At 42.8% G+C, this 24,831-nt stretch overlaps 1 protein-coding gene across 9 annotated transcripts in view; it reads right to left on the bottom strand.

Annotated features, from left to right (window-relative positions):
* The window catches only part of otof (otoferlin), a 208,760-nt gene that overhangs the window by 27,104 nt on the left and 156,825 nt on the right, over positions 1-24,831 (bottom strand). For 3 of the 9 annotated variants that reach the window (XM_062969177.1, XM_062969186.1, XM_062969238.1), the window contains exons 26-36: positions 23,622-23,756; positions 22,966-23,127; positions 19,599-19,673; positions 14,998-15,117; positions 12,896-13,057; positions 9,654-9,816; positions 7,390-7,520; positions 5,369-5,398; positions 3,904-4,035; positions 865-931; positions 382-509 (exon numbers count right to left, since the gene is read on the bottom strand). In XM_062969177.1, coding sequence (XP_062825247.1) covers positions 382-509; positions 865-931; positions 3,904-4,035; positions 5,369-5,398; positions 7,390-7,520; positions 9,654-9,816; positions 12,896-13,057; positions 14,998-15,117; positions 19,599-19,673; positions 22,966-23,127; positions 23,622-23,756 — 1,305 coding nt within the window. The remainder of the gene's footprint in view (positions 1-381; positions 510-864; positions 932-3,903; positions 4,036-5,368; positions 5,399-7,389; positions 7,521-9,653; positions 9,817-12,895; positions 13,058-14,997; positions 15,118-19,598; positions 19,674-22,965; positions 23,128-23,621; positions 23,757-24,831) is intronic. The other 6 variants (XM_062969215.1, XM_062969223.1, XM_062969229.1 and 3 more) reach the window with 2 other exon arrangements.

The raw sequence follows: 24,831 nt of genomic DNA, 5'->3' as shown, positions 1-24,831 counted from the left end.
TAGATATGAAATTTCACTTATGGTTTAAACCAAATGGTTTATGGGTGTGCCTAATATGTAATGCAGCATTCCAGTAGTGGAAGAGTTAAATGCATAGAGAGAGACTTATTGCTAGAGGGAAACGGTGTGCAGTTTCCGGATGCGTAGCAGGACATTTGACATTGCTCTGGAATGTGGGTGGCAACAGTTGGGAGATTGAGAGCTTCACTCAGTACCATCAATCTCATCAGATGATTAGATGTTATGCTTTAGCAAAGCTATGTAAATATTGTAATTATCTAAGCAGATTGCTAGATCACCAAAAGAAATTGAGACGGAAGGTGGAATGTCTCAATTTAACCCTTTCCTGACACAATTTCCTCTCTACGATATTGTCCTCACCTTCAACTCATCGATCTTCTGCTTGTTCTTCTTCTCGGGGGCATCTGGAAGCTGCTGCTGCTGCTTCTTCTTCTTGTCCTCTTTGGCCACCTTGTTTTTCTCCTTGGTCTTCCCTTGGACCTTCAAGCCTTTCAGGGAAGAGGCATGGAGTCTGTTTTCTGAACCCCAAAAGCAAGAGGTAGATGATGGACAACGGAAGGGAAGGAAAGGAGGGATAGGAAGGGAATCCTCCGCCATGAAGGGCATGGAAGTGGCCAGACAATTACTGAAAAATATTAGTGCTGCTCCAAATTTTGCACCCAAAGTCAAGATCTAGCCGCGTTCTTGAACTTCTGCTCAATCCCACCAACTTTGTCCCGTAAGACCCTAAGGAAAACTTTCTGCTGGATCCCAAAGCCAGCCTTTTTTGTGCCATTTTCTGGATCCAACAAAAGCAACCCTTCCCCTTTAATTCTTATCTCTCCCGCCTTTCCAAAACTTTACCATCAGACAACTCCATCTCCTCCTTCTCCTCCGCTTCCACCGCAGCTGCCTCCTGTTGCCAAAGTAACTGCAGAAAAAGAAAAGTTACAAAACAGGATGAATATGTCAGTGTGAGGGTTAAATTGAGACTTAATTCAGCTCTCCGTCTCAATCTCCCCTCCGTCGGTGATCTAGCGATCTGCTTAGATGCACGAACAAACATACACATGTAGCTGTCTGCTGAGCCCGGCGGTACTTAACTTTTATTGCAATAATTACAGCTATTTACAAAACACACAGCCCGAGAAGCTCATCCACGTCAGGCTACATTGATGGCGACTGGGCTCGGCAGACAGCTACATGTGTATGTTTGTTTGTGTGTCTACTCAGATCGCCAGATCGCCGACGGAGGGGAGATTGAGACGAGGGCGGAATAAGTCTCAACTTAACCCTCACACCCTTTTATTTATTTTGGCGGGGTGGCTCGTTTAATTGAGCTGGGCCATATTCAGACCTTTGGACTTTGTTGGACTGCAGTTCCCATCATCCCCAGCCAAGACAACCTGAGGTGAGAGGTGCCGGGAGTCACAGTTAATCAACACTTAAGAGAAGGGACTGATTGGGGAGGTCTGATACAAGATGATGGGCTATATAGTTCACCTACATTCCTACTTCCCAGCCTGCATTCCCAATATCCTGACCTCTTCACTATATGACCTTGGGATGATGGGACTTACACCCCAACTTATGAGACTTGCAGCCTAACCAGGTCTTGGGCTGATGGGAGCTGAACCACCTCAGCTGTACGGTTTTAGAAATGGTCCCATTATACAATTTTGCATTTTCTACTACGACCATTCATAAAATCCAGAACCAAACAATGACTATTATTATTATTATTATTTCATTTTTTATCCCGCCCTATCTCCCCAAAGGTACTCAGGGTGGCTTCCTAATCCAGGCAATGCTGGGTACCTAATCTACCTATATACCTCTATCTATCTATCTATCTATCTATCTATCTATCTATCTATCTATCTATCTATCTATCTATCTATGATCTATCTAATATAAATAGGATTGAAATAATTTATTCTATACTGGGTACCTAATCTATAGATATCTATATCTATCTATCTATATAATATAAGTAGGATTGAAATAGTTTATTCTATGAAAAGGGATATACCTCGCAATGCATAAAACAGGATGTTTACATGGGTAAAATAATAAATAATAATGACAACTCAGCTTAATGGAAGGGAAATCTGCCTACCGATTTGGCAGATTTGGATTGAATTTTGTATCTCTCATGGCAGATTGGGCCTTGTGCTCCCTTCCACCCGAACTATAAATTCCAGCTGACAATACAATCCTTCTTAATCATATCCAGAGGGATGTGCCATGGCTAGCAGTTCGCCAGGCCTGGCTTGGCTGCTGTTGGGGGCTTGGAAGGGGTTAATACAACCTCCTCCTCAAGGAAAGCATCAAAGTCTTGCTAGAAGGAGAAGCAGTTGAGACTTTCTGGATAAAAATGGGGCTCCAAGAGATAACTCTTTGTTAGCAGATTATGTCGTAATTGGTACTCTTGGCCTGGATCCTGGCTGTTACCCCTGGGTTAGATCTGTGGACCCAAACCTTGTTCCTGCAATCCTGTTTTGCACTCTGATATTCCTATAAGCCTGTCTTCAACCTTGTATCGTGAAGCCTGACATCTGAATTTTGGACTGACTTCCTGGCTTGATTTATGGACTTGAATTTCGATTTGTACTTTTGGACTTCAGTATGGCGCCTGTATATCTGGCCTGATTTTGAAATCTCTGGCTGTAGTTTCTACCCTTGAATTCTGGAACATTGTTCTACGGCCTTGTTAGGGATTCCTCTTCTTCAGCAGAGGAAGGGGAGCAGGAAAGTGTTCATGAATCTGAGGGTGAGTTGGAATCTGAGGAGGAGATTTTGCAAGTGCCCACATTTCAGGAGAGGCGAAAGGAAACAGAGCAGAGATGTCGTTCAGCTAGAATAGCTTCCAGAAATGCAGCTGAGTAATGAGGAACTGCCCTAGCAGCTGTGAGGGGACTCAGGGCTATAAAGCAGAAGCAGGTGCAGCCAGCTCTTGCTGGTAACAAACTGACTCTTCGCTCCCCTTGTGCCTGCTTCAAGGCTGCCTCTGGGAAACTGCTCCTAAGGATTTATTGCTGTTTCTTTGTCTGAAATAAGACAGATATTTGATTTGGGAATTTATCAGAGACTAAGAACAATGCTTGTCCTAAGACTTTCTTGCTTCATTTTGCATTATTCCACTGGGTGTGCTGTACTTTATGTTTTGCTGAAGTAAAGCAGTTTTCATTTACTTACCACTGTGTTTTAAGGCTGTTCTTGAAAGACAAAACAAGACAGGCCCCCCTACGCTGCCATATAAAATCCAGTTTATCTGCTTTGAACTGGATTATATGACAGTGTACACTCATATAATCCAGTGCAAAGCAAATAATGTGGAATATCTGCTTTGATAATCTGGATGACATGGTAGTGTAGAAGGAGCCTAAGTCAATTCTTTAGCTTCTGATTTTGGATGTCAAACTGTTTATTCTTGTTCCGGTACTGGCTTTGTAGTACTCTCAACACTAATAGGACTTTCCAACCTTGAGTTGTGTTAGCCTGGCTGTGCCCTGTGTTTCTGTGTTGTTAGCCGGACTTTTGAAAGACTCAGGGTTTTAGTTTTCTATTCAAGTAAATCCGGACTTGGCTCACCTATGTTTGTTTGATAAAACCCAGCCCTTGTTTACTGGGGGAGAGTCCCGGGATACAACTGGTTTCAGACAACAGACAGTTTCACAAAGGTCAGAAAGAAGATCAAGTAGATGTTTGCTTAGACCAGCTTTGGAACAGTGGTTACTCATAGCTCCTATATCTATCGGGTACAAAGAATCCAGTGGAGCTGTCTGTGGTCCTGAAATCTCCCTGCTTGATGGGTTCAGCACCTTGGAGAGCTCCTCTTGTATTCAGGGTGATATTCAAGGTGATGTTCCTTCCCATTTCAATCACCACCGAGCCACTTACCTCCTTCATGGTTTCAATGGAGGCGAAATACTTGGACCACCAGTCCAGCATGCTCTCGTCAGGCTCCTCCTCCTCCATTTCCTCTATGCCCCCTTTCTTTTTCTTCTTCTTTTTCTCCTTCTCTTCTTCCGACTGCAAAACAATGGACAACATGGTTGGTCATGTATCCAATTACTTTACTTTTCTGATTGCTAGGCATTTTGTGTATGTGTGTGTGAGGAGGGGCATAGTTAAGGGCTCTAATAATCACATACTCTTTAACCACCCTATGATGTGTCAAGGGATCTAGTCCTACATTGGAAATATCTAAGAGTGCATCTACATTGTAGGGTGAGTGCATTTTGACTCCACTGCTCACTGCTATCTCATCTTGAGATTGTCAGAGTAATGGTTATTGTAGTGTGTGAAATGTTCACTCATTGTTAAAGTGAATATGTATGTGCTTCGGTAAGCATTCCAGCAGAGGAATGGTTAATTGCATAGAGTTAGATTTACTGGATAGAGAGGAAAGAAATGTGATTTCCGCTTTTGCATACGTAGAGGGAAGACATGTCACAGACAATAGAATTTGGGGAGGAGTTTTTCACTGATAAGAGTTCTTTTCCGTCGCCATTAATCTAGCTGATGGAGAAACATGTCTGAGATAGCTCTGGCTGCTATCTATGTAAATATCTGTGTAAATAAACTAATTACTGCCAGGATCGGCTGACCGTTATGTAGTTTGATTTGTTCGTGCTGCTAAGCAGATGCTGAGTGGTCGAGTGGAGGGGAGAATTGAGACGGATGGCTGTTAGTGTCTCAATTTATCCACCTCACATCCATCATACACACCAACAGAGATCTGCATTTTTGTAAAGTCTTTAGCTTTCTTTTCCATTGAGTCCTGGTTTCCTTTCCAAACTACAACTCCCAGGATCTTATGGCATGGAGACATGTTAAAGTACACTCATTCTACAGCATACATATGTGAGATAAAGAACTTGTAGTAAGTACAGTATGTCAGTTTGCCTGTCTGGATTATAACATTGCTCATGAGTTTGGAGCCCAAGTAATTAGAAGGTAACTGAAAGTAACTCTATGAATTAGCTGGTAAGTTGTAAAGAACTTCAATTATCTTGAATGGATGGGTACAGAGTGATGCCTATTTCACCTAGATTTTAGCAAAAGTCTTCTCCAGGGAAAAGGACGTTTGATATCAATGTAACTGAGAGCACATCTACACTGTAGAATGAACGTGGTTTGATGCCAGTAAGACTGACACAACTCAATGCCATGGGAGCTACGATCAGTGGTTTCATGAGGCTCCAACCCTCTTGAGTAGAGAAGGCTTTGTAAAAACTACAACTCCCAGGATTCTGTAGCCATGAACCATGGCAGTCAAAGTGGTGTTAAACTGCATTCGTTCTGCAGTGTAGATACACCCTTAGGACGCAATCACACCAAGCCAAGCCCAGCAACCACTTACCACGTCCACCTTCACAACGGCATCAGAGTTCTGTCAACAGGGAAGAACAAGCCACAATTAGCAAAAACCACAAGGACAAGGACATTTGCAATGCGCCAAACATAGCAAGGACGGGGAGACAGCACATAGACATGCCTACAGAGAATACCCAGCTTTCCATATCATTGAATGGAGTCAAACACCATTCATTCTCCAGTGTAGATGCAGCCAAGGTTTGACAACACAAGCATTTTGGAAAATGACCCCCAGAGTCCACAACATTTTTATAAAACAGAGATGAAAGCCAAGTTTTATTAATCATATAATGCAGATTCAAACTTCAATATATGGCAGTGTATACAAATGTATACCACTTTGATTGCGAATTAAAATCTGGCCAGACCCTTGGAAAGTTAATTTGGGGGACTACAACTTCCAGAATCCTCCAAACAATGTGGAATTTAGTGTGACCCCAAACGTGGTATGATGGGCCTTGGTATCTACTGGCATTTACTTCCAGGACCCCGTGGGGACACCCAAATGCTCAAGTCCCAGTATATTCAATGATGCTGGAAAACAGCATTAATTAAATTGGAAGGTTTTTTGGGGGAAAATATTTCCAAGCTATGATTGCATAATCTGTGGATATAGGAAGACCAACAGTGGGTGCATCTACACCGTAGAATGAATGTACTTTGGCACGACTTTGAATACCATGGCTGATAGCTATGGAATCTTCGGAGTTGTAATTTGCCAAGGTCTTTAGCCTTCATTGCCAAAGAGTGCAAACTAGAGCTCCAAGGACTCCACTGCATTCAGTCAAAGCAGTTCAAGTGGTGCCAAGCTGCATTCATTCTGTAGGGTGGGTTTCCGAAAAAGAGTCTCTCTTCTACTTTGGGCAGGATTGTCTTCTTTTGATGGTGTCGTGACCCATTTTGCATATCAGTCAAGAGATAAAAGCAGTAGGATGATGATGATGATAATTCTATTTTTTTTAGCAATTATATATTTAATTCAATTTTAACATTTACATATTGTAGGTTTTAAATTGTAATTTCTGTCAGGGTGGGTTTTAAAAACAACAGCTCCGCAGCACCCTGATTTATTGTTGATCCTTTGACTCTCTCTAATTCCTCTTCGGTCAGACTGCTTGCCCATCTGGAGAAGCAGTACCGACAAATGACACCTCAGTCGCAAATCAGCTGAAGGCAGCGGTTCTAAGACTTTATTCCAAATATATACAAAGGTATTTACAAGATACAAAGTCCATCGCTCATTGCAGACATGCTTTCTCCTTGCTGTTCAGCTCACACACACTACTAAGAGCACATTCCACACAGAATGACAAATGTCCTGTCCTCCGGAAGTCACGACCTATTGGCTGCAGCAGGCTGTCACTCAAACTGGCCTGCTGTTAACAGTTAAGTTGCTGGAACACAAGTCCTGTATACACAGTTGCAAACAGTAAAAACACATGATTCATCATTTCATCCTTACACCCAAAATAAACCAACAATTTCTACTGTTCGTAGCATTGCGGGCCACTTTGAGTCTTGTTGAGAGATGGAAGCGGGATATATAGGTATGTCTATTATTAATGTTGCTATTGTTGATGTGGTTATTGCTATTGTTTCTACTTCACTTTAGCCTTCTAAAAAGAGACCCCAGGGCTGCTTCATCACCATCACCATCACCACCACCACCACCACCACCACCATTACCATCACCACCACTACTATCATCATCACCATCACCACCATCACCACCATTACATTACCATTACCATCACCACCACCACCATCATCATCACCATCATCACCATCACCATCATCACCATCACCATCACCATCATCATCATCGCCATCGCCATCACCACCACCATCACCATCACCATCACCACCACCATCACCATCATCACATATTGACTCAGAGTCAATATGTGCTTCACAACAATATGTGCTTCACAAGGGGTGCTTCACAACAACAACAACAACAAGAGACTCTTGGTTGTTCTGGAAGGCCAGGCCCTCCCTCCCACTCACTGCTTCCAGCTTGACCATGGTCTCCATCTTCTTGATGGGAACCTCGGGCTCCATGTTGACCACGATTTCACCTGCGGGAGAAGAACAGGGGCCTCCGTTGGCCAGGGCCACGTAGGCATTCATGAGCTTAGCTGGACAGAAGAGGAGAAGGAGAGGCGGACAGAGACAGAGAGACACAGACAGAGGACAGAGACAGAGAGAGAAAGAAAGATCAGCGTGAATCGTCTCAATCACAACCCAGCAAGGTAAAGAGCAAAGAAGGGGGGAGAAGAACAGCCAGGGAGGGGAGGCAAAGGGGAATCCTAGGATCCTAGAGTTGGAAGAGACCCCAAAGGCCATGTTATGGAGCCCTGGGTCCAAATAACAGGGAAGAAGCTTAGGAAGAACTTCCAGATTCTAGACCTTTGGAAACTACAACTCCCAGGGCTCCATAGGTTTGATTTGAGCCATGGCGGTGAAAGTGGCGCATCAATCCTACTGTGTAGATAGATGCACCCTAGGACTCTAGAGACCAGGGATCATCACTCTTTGGCAGAGACGGCTCAAGACCTTGTAAAACTATAACTCCCAGGATTCCTTGAGCCATGGCAGTGAAAGTGGTGGCAAACTGCATTCCCTCTTTGCACCTTCATGTACAAAACTGTTCAAAAATATTGAATGAAGAAGTCACCTACAGTCTAATGAATTTCATGTCTGCGCTTGGGTCTCATCTCCAAGAGATGTTTGAAATGGAGTCTCCGTCTCTGGAGACTCATATTGCATTGCATTGTGTTGGAGGTGTTGAAACAGAGGCAGGCTGGGCATCTGTCAGGAAGGCTTGGATGGTGGCTTGCATTTTAATAGCGTTCTTGTTTTAACAATGTTGTATCCTGCCTTATGCCGCAAGGAATGTCAATTAATATATGCATTGTATTAGTATTATTATTTTATTATGACACAGCAAACAAGATAGATATGCTGGATTTTGTTTCACAAAATCACAAGTCGAACACTTCCCAAGCGTCTAAGATTGTGTGATGTATTTTCGGGTGATGCGCGCAGATCCCAGTCAGGTGGCCTTTTGCAGTTGGCAGATCGTAATTTTGTCAATGTCTATTATTTCCAAATGCCAGCTGAGATCTTTTGGCACGGCACCCAGTGTGCCCATCACCACCGGGACCACCTGCACTGGTTTCTGCCAGAGTCTTTGAAGTTCCATCTTGAGGTCCTGATAGCGGCTGAGTTTTTCCTGTTGTTTTTCGTCAATGCGACTGTCACCTTGGATGGCGACATCCATGATCCAAACCTTTTTCTTTCCCACAACTGTGATGTCTGGTGTATTGTGTTCCAGAACTTTGTCAGTCTGGATTCGGAAGTCCCACAGTATCTTTGTGTGCTCATTTTGCAGGTTTTTGATCCCACCAGTTCTTTACTGCTGGTAGGTGGTATTTGAGGCATAAGTTCCAATGAATCATTTGGGCCACGTAGTTGTGCCTCTGTTTGTAGTCTGTCTGTGCAATTTTCTTACAGCAGCTGAGGATATGATCAATGGTTTCGTTGGTTTCCTTGCACAGTCTGCATTTTGGGTCATCCGCTGATTTTTCGATCTTGGCCTGAATTGCCTTTGTTCTGATGACTTGCTCCTGGGCTGCAAGGATCAGGCCTTCTGTCTCCTTCTTCCCATTCGTGAGCCAGAACCAGGTCTTCTCCTTGTCAGCTTTTCCTTCAGTTTTGTCAAGGAACTTTCCATGCAATGTTTTGTTGTGCCAGCTTTCAGCTCTAGTTTGTAGTGTGGTTTTCTTGTACTGGTTTTTTGTCTGCTGTGCTTTGAGGACTTTCTGATTTTTGACTTTAATAATAATAATAGTAATAATAATAATAATAATAATAATAATAATAATAATAATAATTCCTGCAAGGCAGAATAGGGTTGGACTGGGTGGTCTTTGGGGTTCCCTTTCAACTCTGTTTGGGAAAGAGTCTTCGTCTCTGGAGACTCATATTGCATTGCATTGTGTTGGAGGTGTTGAACCAGAGCCTGGATGGGCATTGCTTGGGAGGGCTTAGATGGTGCCTTCTTGCCTGGCAGAAGGGGGTTGGACTGGATGGCTTTTGGGGTTCCCTTCCAGCTCTAGGATTGTAGGATCCCATATCAAGAAAGCTTATCTCAAAGCAACGATGTGCAACCCATGGGGTTCCTAGGACAACGTCTTAGGGCTCCCACCCCAGTTTCCCCACCCTTGAGGATATTCTATTTTCCCCTCCATGAATGACTCATGAGTTACCTGCGGTGCTCCAGTGATGGGCCTTCTTGTCCGGAGGCCGGTAGATGAATTTCCGCAGGGAGTTGACCGCGTGGCTGCCCACCAAGGTGTAGCGGCCAAAGGCCCGGCAGTCCACCACCCGGATGTTCAAAGGCGGGTGAAGAAGCTCGTTTTCGGGGAGGTCCTGTAAAGAAGAAGGGGTCATTCAGGATAATATCCACTTTGCGAAACAGCCTAGATGAAAGAGACCTGCCATTGCATCGTTTGTTTCATAGGGTGCGTCCACACTGAAGAGTTAGTTCAGTTTGGCACCACTTTAGCTGCCATTGCTCAATGCTTTGGAATCCTGAGAGTTTTAGTTTGGACAGATACCAGGGAAGACCTTGCAAATATACAACTCCCATAGCATCATCATCATCATCATCAAGCCATGGTAGTTCAAGTGGTGTCAAACCGCATTAATTCTGTAGTGTAGATGCACCTTTTCTTGACTACAGGAATATAATGGCTTATAGTCTCCATACACAAGATGCACTATGTTCTTGGCTAACACGATTCTTAAAATCCTGAAAAACTAATGGAGAAATGGGACATCGTTTCTAGATTGAATTGGACATTTTTATAATATTTTTCTATTATTATTATTATTATTATTATTATTATTATTATTATTAGTAGTAGTAGTAGTAGTAGTAGCCTTAATTTTTAAATTTACACATTCATCAAAAACAATACAAATCTATACACATGCAAAATTATAACAACAACCACAACCACAAAATACTACTACTACTACTACTACTACTAATAATAATAATAATACACATGTATAGATTTGTATTGTTTTTTGATGAATGTGTAAATTTAAAAGTTAAGCCTACTACTACTACTACTACTACTACTACTACTACTAACAATAATAATAATGTTTCTATAGTACAATGGGAGGGGTGGTAGGAAAGGATGGCGTAGTTAAATAAGTACAGTTGTATAAATCTTAGAAAGTATTGCATTGGTTCATGTGTGTGTGTGTGTGTGTGTGTGTGTGTGTGTATATATAGGTGCTCTTGGTTCTATATATATCTTTGTATATATGTATATCTATATATGTGTGTGTGTATCTCTCTCTCTCTCTCCCTATATATATATATATATATATATATATATATATATATATTCATGTATATATATGAATTGGACATTTTTATGTCCACTTTTTATGGCGAATTTTTGTTTATTGTTATTAGGCTTAATTTTTTATTTTTTAAATTACATATTCATAAAACAACCACTACAAATCTATACACACGTGATCCAATGCAATACTTTCTAACATTTATACAACATTGTACTTATTTAACTATGCCAATCTCTCCTACCACCCCTCCCATTGTAGTATAAAAATTATTATTGTTATTGTTATTATTACTATTATTATTATTATTATTATTATTATTATTATTATTATTATTAGTATTTTGTGGTTGTGGTTGTTGTTATAATTTTGCATCCTGTATGTATCTGTAACTTTTCCAAAATTAATAGCAGCTGTTCTGAACATTGTTCGGGGTTTGATTAAAACTAATAAAACGTCATCTGCAAACGAATTTATTACTTTAGCTCAACTTCATCCAAAGCTGGGATTCAAACACTTTTAGAAGCTAAAATGGAAATCAAAAGCACAGGATGATAAATAATAATGTACAAAAATGTGGCTTTATTTTAATATTGTAATTTAAACATTTTGTCAGCAATTGTGGCCAGTGTACCATAAAACAAAAGGGCATGGCGACTATGAAGCTGTAAGTCCAAAGTCAACTTGCTATCCCTTGAACTGATTTTATCGAATGCCACCCTGAGGTCAAGTCTTCAATTCAACAAACAAAATAAGTCATGCTTCCATTCTGCCTCTCTGCTCGCTCCTGTTGTAGATCAGTCACCAGAGGCTGATGGTTTAATGGATGATTCAGAGAGGATTGTGAACTTTCCTGTGGCACAAAGTGATGGGCCCTCAAGTCTGGGAAATGATGATTCTCTCTGTGAGAAAACCAGCTTGGAAAGTGAGGGGCTCAAGTGCATTCAGGAAAGACAAAAGTAGCAACAGCAGATAAGAAATTGAGTGAAGAGCTGAGTGATAAGGAGGGTTCCCCTGCAGCTACAAAGATCAACAAAAGTCTTCATTTACAAATGAGAGCCGAAAATAGATCGCATCGTTCAGAGAGATTATATGGGAAAGTTGGGAAAGAAATTCACGGGAAACGGAACGATTTCATGGGTGTCTATTAAGCAACAAGTTGTTTACCTTAAGGTCAGTTTAGGCAACACTGCATTAGAGTGAGAAGCTAAGCCTGAGTTCCCTTGTTCCTGGTTCAAGTAAAACTTTGATTTTGGATTTAATATATCCTGGAAGTTTTCTATGTTCCTGTTCATGTACTCCTGTTCAAATCTTACTAGTTATATCTTCCTGATTGTGGACTTATTATGTATCTGTTCCTGGACTTTGTCACCTTTGGAAGTTTATGAGACATTATTGTTTGATTTTGTTAGGGATTCCTCTTCTTCAGAAGAGGAAGGGGAGCAGGAAAGTGTTCATGAATCAGAGGGGCAGTTGGAATCTGAGGAGATTTTGCAAGTACCCACTTTTCAGGAGAGGCGAAAAGAAACAGAGCAGAGATATCGTTCAGCTAGAATAGCTGCCAGAAATGCAGCCGAATAATTAGGAACTGCCCTAGCAGCTGTGAGGGGACTCAGGGATATAAAGCAGAAGCAGGTGCAGCCAGCTCTTGCTGGTAACAAACTGGCTCTAATGCCTAAGCCTTCACTCCCCTTGTGCCTGCTACAAGTTTGCATCTGGGAAACTGCTCCTAAGGATTTATTGCTGTTTCTTAGTCTGAAGTAAGACTGCTATTTGATTTGGGAATTTATCAGAGACCTAAGAACTGCGTTTGCCCTAAGACTTCCTTGCTTCATTTTGCATTATTCCACTGAATGTGCTGTAATTTATGTTTTGCTGAAGTAAAGCAGTTTTCATTTACTTACCACAGCGTTTTAAGGCTGTTCTTGATAGACAAAACAGGACAGATCCTCACCTTTTGCTAAACCTTTTTGTATTCTATATCTTTCTTTCTTATTCCTGATTTTTATATCCTTTTATATGTCTTTTTGCAATAAACTGTTTGCTTATATTCCTGGACTCTGGTGTGGTGCAGTGGTCATAGGCGTTTCTAGACCTGGAGTGCAACAGCTCTTCTGCTACTACTCACCACTTCAAACCACTTGACCAAGGTGCTGAAATTGGGGTTTTTCTTGTAGTTCTGGATGAGGGAGGACTGGACCCCGCGCCCGGCGCATTCGATGTCCACCCGAGGTCGGTCCACTTGGGCCAAGTTCACCCGCTTGAGGTCCCTCAGTCCCCAGAACAAGATCTAGAAGGAAAGACGGCGAGATCATAGAACCCCAGAGCTGGAAGGGGACCCCAAAGGCCATCTAGTCCAACCCTGTTGTGCTACACAAATGGACATTTTTATTGAAAGACATAGATTGGATGACTATGTCTTTTGTGGCCAGATTTGGTGTGATCTGGTTCAGTGGTTTTGTTGTTTGTTGCTCTGTTTCAGGCTACTCCAGCACAATACTATGCAATAGGAGTTTCCAGAGAAGGAGAGTCCATCCACTCTCCTTCCACTTGAACATCAGGAAGAACTTCCTCACTGTGAGAGCTGTTCGACAGTGGAACTCTCTCCCCGGGGCTGTGGTGGAGGCTCCTTCCTTGGAGGCTTTTAAGCAGAGGCTGGATGGCCATCTGTCGGGGGTGCTTTGAATGCAATTTCCTGCTTCTTAGCAGGGGGTTGGACTAGATGGCCCATGTGGTCTCTTCCAACTCTACTATTCTATGATTCTATGATTCTATGATCCTAGGCAGTCTATAGAGTTGGAAGGGAACCCCAAAGGCCATCCAGTCCAATCCCCTTTCTGCCTGGCAGGAAGGTACCATCTGAGCCATCTTTCTCTGACTTTCCTCTTCCAAAATGGCAAGCTTTTTTCATATCCACCTGAGTCTCCTTTATTCAAAATGTTTTTCAGATTTGGGAATATTTGCATATACTGTATATATAGTGAAACGTCTTGGAAATGGGATCGAAGTTCAGGCATGAAATTTATTTAGCTTAAGCACATAGACTGGAGGTGATTTTACACAACCATCTGGACAATATATGTGGAAGAACTAAAATCTGGCACCCCTTTCATCTGCCAAGGCTAAACTCTAGGAAAACTTCCACAGAAGGCGACTCTACTGAAATCCCAGGGAGTCTATATTCCACTAAAGTGGGGTGGGATCCCAAAGGCCATCCAGTCTGACCCCTTTCGGCCACAAAGGAAGACACTACCCAAGCCCTTCCACAGATGTGGTTGTTGTGTGCCTTCAAGCCATTTCCACTTTTGGAAATGATGGATTTTTCACGGCAAGGTTTAATCTGAAGCTGAGAGTGTGTGACTTGTTCAGTGGGTTCCTGAGCAGGGATTCAAACCCTGATGTCCAGAGTCATCGGCTGCATCTACACACTAGAGAATGAATGCAGTTTGACCCCACTAATTGCCATGTGTCAATGCCATGGACTCTTGGGAATTCTAGTTTTACAAGGTCTTTCCCCTTCTCTGGGTGCTTCTATACTATAGAATGAATGCGGGTTGATCCGACTAATTGCCATGAGTCAATGCTATGGACTCTTGGGAGTTGTAGTTTTACAAGGTCTTTCACCTTCGCTGGATGTTTCTACACTATAGAATGAATGTGGTTTGGCCCCACTAATTGCCATGGATCAATGCTATGGACTCTTGGGAGTTGTAGTTTTACAAGGTCTTTGGTCTTCTCCGGGTGCTTCTACATGGTAAAATGAATGCTATTTAATCCCACTAATTGCCATGGCTCGATGCTATGGAATACTGGGAGTTGTAGTTTTACAAGGTCTTTTGCCTTCTTTAGGTGTTTCTACATTGTAGAATTAATTCAGTTTGTATCCACATGAACTACCACAGCTCAGGGCTATGGGATCCTGGGATTTGCAGTTTGGTGAGGCACCAGCACTTTTTAACCTTGCCAAACTACAAATCCTAGGGCTCTATAGCTTTGAGCCATGGCAGTGAAAGTGGTGCCAAACTACATTAATTTTACTGTGTAGATGCACTCTAGGACTCTGGAGACTGGGGTTCAAACCCCTACTCAGAAGCGTTCTCACTGCTTGTCCTCGGGTGAGTCACACTCTCTCAGCCACAACAATTGACTTTGGTGATAAAGGGCAAAATGTGATCGTGTCCTTAGTCTCCTAAGAGGCCTTTGTGAAGCCAGCAAAGGAGCACGGATTACCTCGACTCTGTATTTGCTCAGCACGGGTCGGATCCCAAGCGGAACTGGCAAAATGGGGCCCCGATCCAAGTCCGTGGGTCCGTCAATGGGAGGCAAGTCCGACTTCCCAGCCGGGCCAATCTGGATGAGAAGGAAAAAAATAATAATTCATTTGCCATAATATTTTCACCCAGATCCATCCATCAGGAGGGTGAGGTTTTCCATTCATGCATCATCTAGTCGGTCTACAGGTTTTCACTGGGGAGTCTACAATTTGCAATCATTTTCATTTCATTTCATTTCATTTTTATTTCATGATTACAATTTGCAATCATCATTATCATCACTATTATTGTATGACACAGCAAACAAGATAGATATGCTGGATTTCGTACTTCACTATTATTTCACTACTATTATTATTATTATTATTATTATTATTATTATTAAATATAATAGTCTGCATTTCTCTCTTGATTTTGACCCAAAATTTCAGGACGGTATTTTGGCTTTGGATAAAGTGTACTCGTCATGTATCTTCTCCCATTTTCCCCACCCATTTCCATGGTTTGGAAAGTGCAGATTTGCAAGGAGTATTGCCCTAGACTTGCAAAGGAAGGCTGGAAGTCATTGCACATTTTATTGCAATATGATTTCCTGTTACAGTAGAGTCTCACTTACCCAACATTCGCTTATCCAACATTTTGGATTATCCAACGCATTTTTGTAGTTGATGTTTTCAATACATTGTGGTATTTTTGTGCTAAATTCGTAAATACAGTAATTACTGCATAGCATTACTGCGTATTTAACTACTTTTTCTGTCAATTGTTTTGTATAACATGATGTTTTGGTGCTTAATTTGTAAAATCATAACCTAATTTGAGTTTAATAGGCTTTTCCTTAATCCCTCCTTATTCGCTTATCCAACATTCTGCCGGCCTGTTTATGTTGGTTAAGTGAGACTCTACTGTATTCCCGTTTCTCTTTTAGTTTTGCAGCTCTTGAAGCAAAAAAATTAAATTTCTTGCATTTTGCAAATAATAACACAAAGTCTGACCATATTTCTGTAGACTGCCCAGAGAAGATCTGTTATAGCAAGAAGAGACATCTTTGACATGCTGGCATTTTTATTTCCCAAGGAATAGACCATGCATAGAACAATGCTCAGAAAATTAGGGGGGAAAGTGGTAAGATTGCATGACAAGTGGATGGACTCCATTCAAAGAAGCTACATCTGCCGTGAGTTTGCAAGACTTGAATGGTGGGAGGACTTTCCTTCTAAGTCAAATCTGCTTCAACAGTCTCAGCAATTCACCCTTTGAAATGGGGATAAAGCAGTTCAGAACGATGAGCTGCAAAGCACCTCTTCCCAGGGGATATGTAGCACAGGGCAAACTTTGAAGCCGATCTCCATGCAAGGATCCTTTCATAGGGAGATGTGGTCAGGAACATGGGCAGAGGAGCCAACCCTGGCAGGGTCCAGTTCATGCAGAAATGAGGAAGGAGAGCAGGGGAAAGAGGGGGACAGTGACGGATACCAGGCTGTCGGTGGGAGATGTAGTTCTCAAACTCACTCCTGTGATGCATCTGACACCACTTGAGCTGCCACGTCTCAGCACGATGGGATCCTGGGAGATACAGTTTGGAGAGGCACCAGCTCTCTTTGGCCAAGGAGCCAAACAACTTTGCAGAACTTTACCTCCCTAACCACAACAGGGCAGTGGTGCAGGCTGTTGAGCAGCTGCTGCAGTAAATCACTCTGACCATGAGGTCATGAGTTCGAGGCCAGCCCGTGGCGGGGTGAGCACCCATCAATTAAAAATAAAATATAGCCCCTGCTCGTTGCTGACCTAGCAACCCGAAAGATAGTTGCATCTATCAAGTAGGAAATAAGGTACCACTTATAAAGTGGGGAGGCAAATTTAACTAATTTACGACACTGGAATGAGGAAGTGCCGTCAGAGTGGATGATGAAGCAGCTGCTCCCCCCTGTGGCCAGAATCGAACATCCCCTCAGGAGAAGGTTAAATTGCCTCTGCGTCTGTCTGTCTGTCTCGGTTCGATGTGTTTATGGGCATCGAATGTTTGCCCTATATGTACATAATGTGATCCGCCCTGAGTCCCCTTCGGGGTGAGAAGGGCGGAATATAAATACTCTAAATAAATAAATAATAAATAACCCTACACTATAGAATGAATGCGATTTGACCCAACTAACTGCACAACATGGCAATAGTAATGGGCCAAAATTAAACAGGTAAACATCATCAGATGACAGATAGATTTTCAGCACCACACTCTGGTTTTGTGAGACAGACGATGCTTTTCCTTCAGAACAAGCAGCAAAGTCGATTAGCTTCAATTTATTGTCGAAGTCTTTCATGACCGGGATCACAGAGTTGCTGTGTGTTTTCTGTTGGTGTATTTTTCGTGTGAAATGATGAATCAAGTGTTTTTTTACTGTTTGCAACTGTGTATACTGGACATGTTTTCCAGCAGCTTGTGTTAACAGTTTTGAGTGATAGCCTGCAAGTGGGGCCGGGCTGTGGCGCAGCTGGCTAGTAACCAGCTGCTATAAATCACTACTGACCGAGAGGTCATGAGTTCGAAGCCCGGGTCAGGTTAAGCCTCCGACCATTAAAAATAGCCCGGCTTGCTGTTGACCTATGCAGCCCCGAAAGACAGTTGCATCTGTCAAGTAGGGAAAATTTAGGTACGCTTTATGCGGGAGGCTAATTTGACTAATTTACAGCACCATAAAAAACTGCCAGGAAAACACAAGGAAAAGAATGAGGAAGAACAGCCACCAGTGGACGGTGAAGCAACATCTCCCCCTGTGGCCGGAATCGTGAAGCTGGAAAAGATGTTAAAAAATGCCTCTGTGTCTGTCTAAAAACTGAACGTTGTCTGTCTGTTGGCATTGAATGTTTGCCATATATGTGTTCATTGTAATCCGCCCTGAGTCACCTTTGGGGTGAGAATGGCGGAATATAAATACTGTAAATAAATAAATAAGAGCCAATAGGTCTTGACTTCTGGTCTGAGAGGACGTTCATCATTCTGCTGTGGAATGTGTTGTTATCGGCAGTGTGTGAGCTTCGCTGATCGGCAAGGAGGGAGAAGTGCTTTGCTTTGCTTAAGAAAGCATGTCTCCAATGAGCGATGGACTTTGCAACTTGTAAATAATTTGTATATATAGAACAAAGTCTTAGAACCGCTGCGTACAGCTGATTAACGACTGTGGTGTCGCTGAGGATGGATTGGTGAGAGGCCTGGATCACCAATAAATCAGGGTGGTGCGGAGCTGCTGATTTTTTAAACTCACCCTGACATTTTCTGGGCTGTATGCTCCATTCCCTTTATCTTTCCCACCCGAGTTTTTATCTTTGTATTCATGCGGCCGGCCCTGTTTTTATTGTTTCTTTGATTTGCGTTGTAGTGTATATTATATATTATTACTTATTGTATTGTTTAATTGCTCTATGTTATGTTGTATTTGTATTTTGTTATATTGTATTGTCCTGGGCATGGCCCCATGTAAGCCGACCCGAGTCCCCGTTGGGGAGATGGTGACGGGGTATAAATAAAGTTTTTTTATTATTATTACTATTATTATTATTATTATTATTATTATTATTATTATTATTATTATTATTATGCGTGTTTTCTGTTGGTGTATTTTTGGTGTAAGGGTGAAATGATGAATCAAGTGTCTTTTTACTGTTTGCAACTGTGTATACCGGAGATGTTTTCCAGCAGCTTGAGTGTTAACAGCCGGCCAGTTTTGAGTGATAGCCTGCAAGAGCCAATAGGTCGTGACTTCCGGTCTGAGAGGATGTTCATCATTCTACTGTGGAATGTGCTGTTATCGGCAGTGTGTAAGCTTTGCTGATCGGCAAAGAGGGAGAAGTGCTTTGCTCTGCTTAAGAAAGCATGTCTCCAATGAGCGATGGACTTTGCAACTTGTAAATAATTTGTATATATAGAACAAAGTCTTAGAACCGCTGCGTACAGCTGATTAACAACTGTGGTGTCGCTGAGGATGGATTGGTGAAAGGCCTGGATCACCAATAAATCAAGGTGGTGTGGAGCTGCTGATTTTTTAAACTCACCCTGACATTTTTCGGGCTGTATGGTCATGTTCCAGGAGAGAATATTTCTGGAACATGGCCATACAGCCCGGAAAACACACAACAACCCAGCTTCAATTTAATTTTGTTGTACGATGTACAATTGAAGACACATAGGTTGGGATAACTGAAATCTGAGATGTGTTGTCAAAGGCTTTCATGGCTGGAATCACTGGGTTGCTGTGAGTTTTCCGGGCTCATGTTTCAGAAGCATTCTCTCCTGATGTTTTGCCCACATCTATGGCAGGCATCCTCCGAGGTTGTGAGGTCTGTTGCAAACTAGGCAAGTGGGATTTACATATCTGTGGAATAGTGTTCAGGGTGGGAGAAAGAACTCTTGTCTGTTGAAGGCAGGGAGGTTCAGCTGCCCCACTGACTTTGGAGCTAAGGGATAACGAGAGGGTTTTTAGGGGTGCCTTGATGGGTCGGAGCATCGCAAGGGTCATTTGGGGGCAGTCTGAGCAGGGTTCATGCCAATCTGGGGAGCACCTTGGTTTGGGGGATGCAAGAGGGGTCAGTGGCCGCCCGCAAGGCCCTCCTGATCTCTTCGTCGTCGTACGGAAGCTGGGAGGAGACCAAAGCAAGGCAGAAAGGAGAAGGAGACAAACAAAGCAGATCCAGAGATGTCACAGAGCAAAAGAAGAGGAGAGCCCAAAGTCCCAAACAGAGAAGCAGAGGATAAGACAGAGACCACCTTTAAAGACAGAGGAAGTGACGAAAAGTAGGGGACTCTTCCCACCCCCCTGAATAAAGACCATTGAGGAGGCATTCACACAACCTTGGAGGTGGGTGGGAGCCTTCAAGCAGTGAGGAGTAGTGGGTTCGGTTGACCATCTCTAAGGTGTTCCAGGGAGTCACACTCAATGTTTTATCTTCAATCAGGTTGGAAGGAGAACCCAGGGCATGGACCAAAGGTACCCCCCTCCCCAGGTTTTGGGTCTGAGCCAGAAAGGGGCTGGGCAAAGTACGAGGGTTGAGTGAAAAGTAATGCCTCCACCTTCGTGACTTGGGTTTGGATGGGAGTATTTTAATAAATCAAACACAGAAATAATCCTTAGAATGTGCTCTTTAACGACCACTATTCACTTTTCCACACCATCACCAGACAATTGGAGACATTTCTGCCAACGATGAACAAGTTTTCTGAAGCAGTCACGGAAGAAGTCGACACTCTGTTTCCACAACCGGTGTCTCACAGGACCCATCGTGCGCAGAGCTTCCTATAGCCAAGTCAAGCAATAATGTGACCCACACGTTCTTGTGAAATGCCGATTATGCTTGAAATTTCTCTCCGAGTGATACGTCCTGAATCAATCTGTCAACCTTTTGCTTGTGAAACTTGCTGGTTGCTGTCACAAGACGTCCAACTCTTTGTTTGTCACACAAGTCAGATGTTCCCATCTCAACATCTTTAAACTTACTCACCCAACGATGCACAGGACTCACATCAACACAACCACCCTAAACAGCTTGCATTCTCTGAGGAATCTCCTTTGGGGTGACACCTTCTACTGTCACGAATTCAGTGACTGCACCTTGCTTAAGTAGCATTGATTGACCATCTGCACAGGGTTCCATACTTCATACTTTAACAACACAACCGTTCAATGCTAAGCCTTCACATCAAATGGAAGAGTAGAGCAGAGTCTAGTGAACAAGCCAGGACCTGCCGCAGACCAGGGCTGCCATCCAGTGAGGAGTTACGAAGGTGGAGGCATTACTTTTCATTCAACCCTCATAAGTCGAGTTCTTGAAAGGTCTATCCATACAGTGACTTCTGAGATTTATTGGATGAAATGCCAATACAGAGATATGCAAGATGATAGAGAGATAGATAAGACAGACAGATATGAGATATGAGATATGAGATATGAGATATGAGATATGAGAAATGAGATATGATATGATATGATATGAGAGAGAGAGACAGACAGACAGACAGACAGACAGACAGAAATAGAAGAGGGAGAAAGAGAGATGAGAGAGAGAGAAACAGAGGTATATGAGATAGAAATAAATAGAAGATAGGTAGATAGTATAGACAGACATGAGACTAATTAGAGATGAGAGAGACAGATATAGAAGAGATAGAAATAAGAAACAGAAGATAGAAATAGATAGGATAGACAGACATAAGACATTAGAGAGAGAGGGAGGGAGAGAAGAGAGAGAGAAATAGGTCAAAGAGAGAGAGATGAGAAAGAGAAACATTAGATAGATAAGAGATAGAAATAAGAAATACAAGAGAGATAAGATAGGATAGAATGACAGACATGAGAAATTAGAATGAGAGATAAGAGATAGGGGAGAAAGGGAGAGATGCGAGAAACGTTGGATAAGAGATAGAAATAAGAAATAAAAAGATAGATTTGTTAGAGAGAGAGAGACCTAGGAAAGAGAGAGATAAGTGTCAGAGATAAGCAATATAAATAGTAGAGAGATGATAGAGATAGATAGATAGATAGATAGATAGATAGATAGATAGATAGATAGATAGATAGATAGATAGATAGATAGATAGGAGAAACAAGAAATAGAAGATAGATGGGTTGTTGTGTGTTTTCCAGGCTGTCTGGCCATGTTCCAGAAGCATTCTCTCCAGACGTTTTTCCCACATCTATGGCAGGCATCCTCATAAGTTGTGAGGATACCTGCCATAGAAGTGGGTGAAACATCAGGAGAGAATGCTTCTGGAACATGGCCAGACAGCCTGTAAAACACACAACAACCCTGTGATTCTGGCCGGGAAAGCCTTCGACCACATAGAAGATAGATGGATAGAAAGATTAGAGAGAGAAGAGATAGGAACAGAAGGTAGGTGGGTAGGTAGGTAGATAGACAAAGACAGACAGACAATTGGTGAATTAATATATATTACATTATACAGTTGCCCTCCCCCCTTTTACTGGACCATTTTACTAGGCCACTATATAGACTGGGACTTGAATGTCCATGGATTTTGATAACCACAAGGGATCCTGGGAACAAACTTCAGTAGATACAGAGGGATCGCTGTATTTTTGGAAACAACATGAACCATTAGCTCTACAAAAGACCTACAGAGGTGGAAGCTGTTAGAAAGGGAAGGAGGACAAGGCTGACAGAGAGGTCATTTGCATTTTTGAGTCCTCCTTGGGGTCTTGTTATATAGAATCATAGAGTTGGAAGAGACCCCACGGGCCATCCAGTCCAACCCCTTCTGCCATGCAGGAAAAACACAATCAAAGTACTCCTGGCAGATGGCCATCTAAGCTTCCAAGGAAGGATTGATCTGGAGTTCAACAGCTGTCTGCTAGAGTTTTGGATTGTGTAGTTTGAAATTTCTCTTATGGTTTAACGCAAATTGTGTGTGTGCCTGTAATTCCAGTAGTGTAAGAGTTAAATGCATAGAGAGAGATTATTGCTAGAGGGGAACAGTGTGCAGTTTTCGGATACGTAACAGGACATTCGTCACTGCTTGGAATGTGGGTGTTTACAGTTGGGAGATTGAGAGCTTCACTCGGTACCATCAATCTCGTTGGAGGCTTAGATGTTCCGCTCCGGCTGAGCTATGTAAATATTGTAATTATTTCAATAAATATGATAACCACAGGCTTTGGCCGCCAGCAGAGAGGTTTGGATTTATGTCTGTGCATCTATGCAGATTGCTAGATTGCCGGAGGAGAAGGGAAATTGAGACGGAAGGTAGATGTGTCTCAATTTAACCCTTTCCTGACACTGTCCATCCCAAGCTAGGTTTTGCATTCCAGGACCAATTCTGGAAGGCAGTTTGGTTCACCTTACAATGGCCGTCCAGTTCCTTTTAGGTGTGATGCCCTTTCCTCTCTCAATATGGGGATGATGGGGATGCCATTACCTGGAGCAGCTCAAAGGCAGCCAGGAGGTCTCCGGCGGTGGAATTGCCCCGGTAAATTTGGTAGTACTCCAACTGGGGCGGGAAGCGGGGCGGGCAATACTCCTCGTCCGACATCTTCACCACTGGCTTCGCAAACGTCCGGCCCATGAAGTCCGCCTTGCCCTGGAAAGGGTTTCCAAAGAGGGCCAAAGAGGCATTTACGTAGAGCTCTGGTTACACCATGCAACACAATTCTTGTTCCTGGGTTATAAATATCATTTCCTAATTGGCTCTATCATTAAAACACAAGAAAAGTTTATTAAACTGCCAAAACGTTGTTTTTGAGGGACATCTTGCAGTACATTTTGCTATCGTTTTGCAATGAATATCTCACTGAAGTCTCAATCAATTCAACTTAGTTTGTGGCAGCCACAAATTTAACGGGATCATCATAAGTTGATCCGAAGCCACAAATACAAGATCTGATATTGGTTCCTTTTCCTCAAATGCTGCAGCCTAAAACCTATATAGTAGGCATGGGCCAACTTTGGTCTTCTGGGTGTTTTGGACTTCAACTCCCACAATTCCTAACAGCTGGAAGTCTAAAACACCCGGAGGGCCGAAGTTTGCCCATGCCTATCTATCTGTGGCTTTTCTAAATCCCTGTTGACTCTCACCACTGTGTCCTGGTCGTAGATCTCGATCACGATGATGGGAGGGTCGTCCCGCATCTCATGGGCTTCTCCGTACAGCTCCACATTGTCAAAGACCAGCAGCTGGTCCCAGGTTGGACATAACGTCTCGTTGAGGACCTGAAGGAAGAAAGGCATTGATTGGCACACATCACGTCTCGTGACACCTGGATGTTTTACCATTCTGTGGGAGGCATCTCTTTATATATCTGTGGAAGGTCCAGGGTGGGAGAAAGAACTCTTTCCTGAGTTTTTTTCATTGAACCAGACTGGGCCACAGCAACACGTGGCCGGGTACAGCTAGTGTGTGTGTGTATGTGTGTGCATATGTTTTCACATATTGTATCAATATTCATACAATATATTTAACTCTTATAGGGGCTGGTTTAGCCTTTGGTTTGCTAATAAAATTGAATCACCATGCTGTGAGAAGATCTATGACTAAAAAGTGTGCAATCAACATGAAAAGTTGGAAAATTCTGTTGGAAAGCTCTGTTCTAAGTGAACTCCTTAACCATCTTGGGGTGTATCTACACCGTCAAACGAGCACAATTTATTTATTTATTTCATGTCAAAAGCATAGGTACAGCAAATACATTTCAAATAATGGAAATAAAATAGAAAAGAAAAGAAATCACAAGCAACTAAATAGTTTTGGACCAAAAGCGGGCAACAGCAACCGCATTGTCTGTAGCTTTAAACAACTCCTCCTCTGTACATGAGGCAGGGCATTGTGGGCAAGCATACATATGCTGAGTTGTTTGTTCAGCTCCACAGTCACACAAGGTGGAGGATTCCTCCAGGTAGTGCCACCTTGCCAAGTTGTCTTTAGATCTGCCCACTCCACTTCTGAGTCTGTTCAGGGACTTCCAAGTTGCCCATTCCTGGTTTGCCCTGGAGGAAGGAAGACCCTCTTGGGGGGCCATCCAGTTAGAATTGCCAGGTTTAGCTGCCCAGAGGGACACCCTTGCTGTTGCTGGAGGAACATCAAGAGGAGTGGTGGTTCTCATGAAGCCCTTCCTTGATTTGAGTCTGGTGGGAGGAGGCTGATAGCCATGCAGTGCACAATGCAATCATGGGACTTGAGTTTTACAAGGTCTTCCAGCCTTCCCTGCCAAAGAGTGCTGATGCCTCAGCAAACCACAACTCCCAGGATTCTATCGCACAAGGCAAGGGAGTTTACATGGTGCCAAAC

The sequence above is a fragment of the Anolis carolinensis genome, chromosome 1 (assembly GCF_035594765.1).
Source record: "Anolis carolinensis isolate JA03-04 chromosome 1, rAnoCar3.1.pri, whole genome shotgun sequence".
Taxonomy (NCBI): Eukaryota; Metazoa; Chordata; class Lepidosauria; order Squamata; family Dactyloidae; genus Anolis; species Anolis carolinensis.
This window is presented reverse-complemented; position numbering and strand designations above follow the sequence as displayed.